This window comes from Echinops telfairi, unplaced genomic scaffold (assembly GCF_000313985.2).
Source record: "Echinops telfairi isolate 266 unplaced genomic scaffold, ASM31398v2 ScPeMD7_9;HRSCAF=40, whole genome shotgun sequence".
Classification (NCBI taxonomy): Eukaryota; Metazoa; Chordata; class Mammalia; order Afrosoricida; family Tenrecidae; genus Echinops; species Echinops telfairi.
In genome coordinates, this window is record NW_022103906.1 from 56216752 (window position 1) to 56222789 (window position 6038).

The 6038-nt window shown below is 44.0% G+C and overlaps 1 protein-coding gene across 1 annotated transcript in view; it reads left to right on the forward strand.

Annotated features, from left to right (window-relative positions):
* Positions 1-3986, forward strand: part of MTNR1A (melatonin receptor 1A) — a gene marked incomplete at its 5' end in the record, with an annotated part of 32897 nt that extends 28911 nt beyond the window's left edge. Inside the window, one exon of the mRNA XM_004696476.1 lies at positions 3118-3986. Within this exon, the coding sequence (XP_004696533.1) occupies positions 3118-3986 (869 nt within the window). The remainder of the gene's footprint in view (positions 1-3117) is intronic.
* Between the last annotated feature and the right edge of the window lie 2052 nt (positions 3987-6038).

The window sequence follows — 6038 nt, forward strand, 5'->3', positions numbered from 1 at the left end:
TACATCAATTGTATCAAGAAGCATATTTGTACATATGTTGCTATCATTCTTTTCTAAACATCTACTTTCTATTTGAGCCCTTTGTATCAGCTCCTCTTTTTCCCACCCTCCCACCACGCCCACCCTCGTGACTCCTTGATCAATCATAAATTATTAATATCTTCATACCTCACACTGATCGCGGTCTCCCTTCCCCCGTGGTTTCTGTTGTTCTTCCCCCTGGAGGGTGTGTGTGTGCTTATGTGTTGATCATTGCGATTGGTTCCCCCTTCCTTTCCTTCTCTCCCCACCTTCCTCCTACCCTTCTGGTATCGCTGTCCTCATTCCTGTACTACCTGCACTCCATGTGTCGTGAGCTCTTATCTCTTATCTGCACCTGTGTGCATGCTCCGCTCTAGTCCACAGTGAGAGGCAGCACTGGGGTCATGACAGTGGGGTGGGGTGGGGAAGCCTCAAGGAACCAGAGGAATATTGTGTGTTTCATCAGTGCTTTACTGCCCCCTGGTTGACTCACCCCTTCCCTGTGATCCCGCTGTGAGGGGATGTCCCACTGTCTACAGAAGGACTTTGGGTCTCTGCCCTGACCCCCCTCACTCTCAACAATATGTTTGTTATCTTCACAGAAGCAGACAGCCACATCTCTCTCCTGTGGAGCAGCTGGTGCATTTGAACCACTAACCTTTTTGTTAGCAGCCAAGTAGTTAACCTCTGTGCCACCGTTGTTCCTTTGGGAAAGACACATTTAAAGATAAATATGTGGTGTTGGGTACTGGACAGTCAATCTGACTCTTAGCAACCTCTTGACTCCGTAGAACTGACAAGTGTGTGGCGTTTTCTTGCTTCTTTCTAGAAGCCGATCACCAGGTCTTTCTCCCAAGTGGCCACTGGGTGGGTTCAGCCTACCAACCTGTCAGTAGCGGTGCTCTGACCATTGCCCTCGTAACCAATCATCTAGCCTATCAACCATTGATACCCAGTGGATTTCAACTCAAACACCCTGTAGAACCGACAAGAGCTTCGCCACAGGACCTGCAAGGTTGTAAACTCCTCCCACGGAGAGAGGGCTCGGTGAGTTCAGAATGCCAGACTTTCAGTGTGCAGTCACGTGATTAATGACAGCACCTGCAGTGGCCCTTAACTGTCGGCCGTCACGTGCTGTAGAGTCTCTTCTGCCTCTTAGCAACCCTGTGGACAGTAGAAGGAAATAGTGCCTGGTCCTGCACCAGCCTGACGATTGTTATGTTTCAACGTATTGTGGCAGCCACTGTGTTAGTCCATCTATTTGAGGGTCTGCCTCTTTTTCATTGACTATTTTACCAAACATGATGCCTTTCTCTAAGGGATGATGCCCTTCTCTTAAAATGTATATGAGACTCAATGTGTTTTCACCTCAGTTTGTAATGCTCCTGCCAGTTTCTGGTTAGCTCCTGCCCTTCCCTTGCTGCTTCTCACTGTTCATACTCTTATATTTTCCTCTCTATTGTAATTTAACTTTTCTAGTTATAGGACCGTAGGATCCATGTATGTTTGCTCTTATTTACCCACTGCCTGTTATATGTATTTAATGCATTTCTACTGAATCAGATTTTTACAAGTACAAAGAACCAAAAGGTCAGATTATGAGACAGATTCTAGAGGTAGATCTAGCAAACATCAAGAGAGCCTTGCTAGAATATTCATCTATATGTGGCAAACTTTTCACGAGCGTGGCTGATAACCAAAATGTTGAGAGTCCAGTGTACCCAGAGGTGCCTCAGAAGAAAGGCCTGGTGATCTACTTCTGAAAAACCAGCCATTGACATCGATCACAAGGATCAACCTATAACCCCCTTCCAGGGGGACGGATAATGGAAAAGTGGGTAAGGGGTGATAGAGGACGATGTAAGATATGAAAATAATGATCTATAACTTATCAAGGGTTCTTGAGGGAGAGTGGGCGGGGGAGGGAGGGGGGAAGAAATGGGGAGCTGATATCCGGGGCTCAAGTGGGAAGAGAATGCTTTGAAAATGATGATGGCAGCATATGTGCAAATGTGCTTGACACACTGAATGAATGTATGGATTGTGATAAGAGATGTAAGAGCCCCCAATAAAAGTATTTGGGGAAAACAAAAGAAAATCCTATGCAGCACAGCTCTCTTCCGATATACGCACGTGAGGTCACCAGGAGTTGGACTCAATTCAAGCGAGTAGTGGTGGTAGTGGTTAAGTGTGCCGAACTCAAGATGAATCTTAAAAACAAGAAGAACAAGATGGTTGGAAAGTCAGCCATTTGGAATAGGGTTATGTCTTGTGACAATGTGCACACTGTACGAGAGTACTTGATTGTCTGACAAGGGCAACAAAGAGCTTATTTGCCGGTGAAAGTGGCCCGACATTTGTACAGGAGATGTGATGCCAGGCCATTCAGGGTGTGGAAAAATAACCGTCATTATATATATATATATAGGACATGACTGTGATCCATTCCCTCCACTCCTCCCTTGAATGTATTCCCTCATGGCCCCGATTTTGTGATTCGCGGCAACATCCAACAGAAACTCACAACACAGAAAAACGCACAAAACTCTGAGGAAATGTCTCATGTGGTGGTTGGTGCTGTTCAGTCCAAAATTGGAAGGTCAGGCCGAGGTGAGCCAAACACAGAATCCAGAGGCAGAAGCTACAAATGTCCAAAATGCCAGAGCAGGTCTTCTTGCTGAAGCTCACCAAAGGCTCCGTCAGGAAAAGGGAGGTCTGGCATTCCAGGCGAGGTGGCGTTTGTGGGACTGGGTGGTGGCATCATTGTGCATGCAAGGAAATCACAGGGTGTGGCCTGGTTCACACCCAGTTCGGACGTGTGGTCTTGAAGATGCTCTCAAGTGAGCAAAAAACGTGGCTTGGTGCACACCCTCCACCAAGGTCGGATCTCAATCTCACCCCATCCTAGCCCGCCAGCATAGTGGATGCCCGTCAGAACGCTCTCCAAAATGGGACGATGGCAACGAGCGTGTAAAGTCCAGAACCATCATTTGTTACATAGGGAGCCACGATTAGAAGGGTGGGATTTATTGACCATAACTCACTAATTGCCCAAATCAGTGAAACTCATGCATTAACCTGTATTTTTCCTTTTAGGAAATATATTTGTGGTAAACCTTGCAGTGGCAGACCTGGTAGTGGCCGTCTATCCCTACCCCTTGGTGCTGACATCTATATTTAACGACGGATGGAACCTGGGCTACCTGCACTGCCAAATCAGCGCTTTCGTGATGGGCCTGAGTGTCATCAGCTCAGTATTTAATATCACTGGGATTGCCATTAACCGCTACTGCTACATCTGCCACAGACTGAAGTACGACAAGCTGTACAGTAACAAGAATTCCCTCTGCTACGTGTTCCTCATATGGACGTTGACCCTCGTGGCAATCATGCCCAACTTTCACATTGGGACACTCCAGTACGACTCAAGGATCTACTCCTGTACGTTCGCACAGTCAGTCAGTTCGGCGTACACGATCACAGTGGTGGTTTTCCATTTCATTGTCCCTATGGTCATTGTCATCTTCTGCTACCTGAGAATATGGGTCCTGGTGCTTCAAGTCCGACGGAGGGTGAAACCCGACAACAAGCCCAAACTGAAGCCCCAGGACTTCAGGAATTTTGTCACCATGTTTGTGGTTTTTGTCCTTTTTGCCATTTGCTGGGCTCCTCTCAACTTTATTGGTCTTGCGGTGGCCTCAGACCCTGCCAGCATGGCGCCCAGCATCCCAGAGTGGCTGTTTGTGGCCAGTTACTACATGGCGTATTTCAACAGTTGCCTCAATGCGATCATCTATGGACTACTAAACCAAAACTTTAGGAGGGAATATAAAAGAATTATAGTCTCATTGTGCACAGCCAGGATGTTCTTTGTAGATAGCTCTAATGATGTACCGGAAAGGGTTAATTGCAAGCCTTCTCCATTAGTAGCCAATAATAGCCCACTGAAGGTGGCTTCTGTTTAGAAAGCGGCCGCATTACTGGCAAGATATTCATACTTCTCTCAGTCTTGCTAATTTCTGTGTCTGCTTCCCTCTCGATGTCTAGGAAGACAGAGTGGTGGAAGAAGCTTTAAACTCTTAATCAGTTTCCTCTTTAGCTTTTGAGCTAATGTGCTACCAATGTTGTGAATACATCTTTTCTGCCTTTCAAAAGAAATTCAGACCATACAACTGTAGAGATATGGGTTAATGGAAGAGGATGTATTTCTGGAACAGTAAAATAGGTGATTTCAAAGTAAAAGGTCGAATGTTTCTGGATTAAGAGTGTGCAAACGTGTATCGCAAGTAGCATCAAGGTAGCTGCTAGTTTTGTTTGGTTGTTTTGACTCTCTGCATATTTTTAATAGGGAGCCAAATGGTGTGCTTTGTTTACAAATGAAAAATGGAAGTAAAAGGGAAAAGCGGGGTGAATGACTTTTGTTACACAGGGAAAGGCCGAGAGTCAAGCTATCAATGATCTACATCAGCGGCCACAACCACACAATCACCCTCGACTCTTCAGTTGGCAGAATTTGGGTAGTTAGAGCTGCCCCTGACCCAAGACCTGGTACGTTCAGTTACCTCGTGCATATGAAAGTTGGACAACGAATAAAGACCAACAAAGAATCGGTGCCTTGGAATTATGGTGTTAGCTAACAATAGCAAAAGCACCGTGGCCGGCAGAAGAACAAACATCTGTCATGGAATCTGTGCAGTCAAAATACTCCTAGGAAGCAAGGCTGGTGAGACGTTGTCTCCTGTACTTGAGACCTGTTTTCAAGAGAGACCAGCCCCTGGGGAAAGCACATTCTGCCTGGCATAGGAGGGCAGTGAAAAAGAGGACAGCCGACAAAGAGAGGGATTGACACAGTGGCTACAACAAAGGGCTCAAAACATAACAATTAGAGAGTGGTGTGGGACGGGGAGGTGTTTCCTTCTGTTGGACACAGGTCACTGTGAGCTGAAACAGACCCAGCAGTACCTAACTACAGCCACAAAAGCTGTGATCATAAATATTTTGTTTGATTCTAAGAGTTGCATATTCAACCACGTTCTAGCCCTTTGTTTCTGAAGCAAATGTACTACTCGTTTTTTAAAAATAATAGGTACATAAAATTCTATTGGATTTTATTAATATTAGATATTTGGCTTATTATTATTTTGTGTTTTCATGTCACTGATCTGGAAAAATTTAATCCCTATCAATTGTTAATTTGTCTAATCAGTTCATTTAGAAATGACAAAGGATTAAAGATTCTTACATAGAATGCTGCTTGTGCTCTATATTGATGCGTAGTTGAACAAGTAAATATCAGAAACGAATAGTTCTTAAAATAGATATCTCAAAATAACATTCTTTAATAATTCATTTCAGTTCTTCATTACCCTGACCGTACTGAAAGTTTGAGAGGGGAAAATGTTGGCTCGTGTTTATTCAAATAGCTTTTTAAAAAAACATACTATGAAATTTGATATATTGGAACAACTTAGACCTATCCATTTCTGTATTCTAAAAGTCTATAAAAGAACTATCATACTAGAACAAGTTAGTGCATTTATTGCAAATTTATGCATAAGATAAGATGTATGTTATATTTGCTGATTTCTCCATGTTAAAAAAATTAGTCTTCTCATACAATTCTGAACTCAATTGCTCAAATAAAACTCTTCTGATGATTCTTCAAACCTTTTTGGTTAAAATCAACAATGAGGAGGACATAGAGATCCTGGGGGGTGTGGAGCAACAGCAATCTAGTTGAGAGGAATTACTAAGAGGCAGAAGTAGGGCAAGTGTGATGGTGGGGTAGGAGGAAGGTAAAAGAAAGCAGAGGAACGATCTAGGAGGCTAAGCTATGGCTAGAGGTATAAGCAAAGCTATGTACATATGTAAATACAATAATTCATAAGACAGAAGTATTGGCTTATGTACAGATATTTATACGTACGGATGGACTTCTGGCCTCTGGTAATGCCTTCCCTCAATGCAAGAACACTTTGTTCTAACAAACTGGCATTCTGTGATGCTTACCCTCCCGG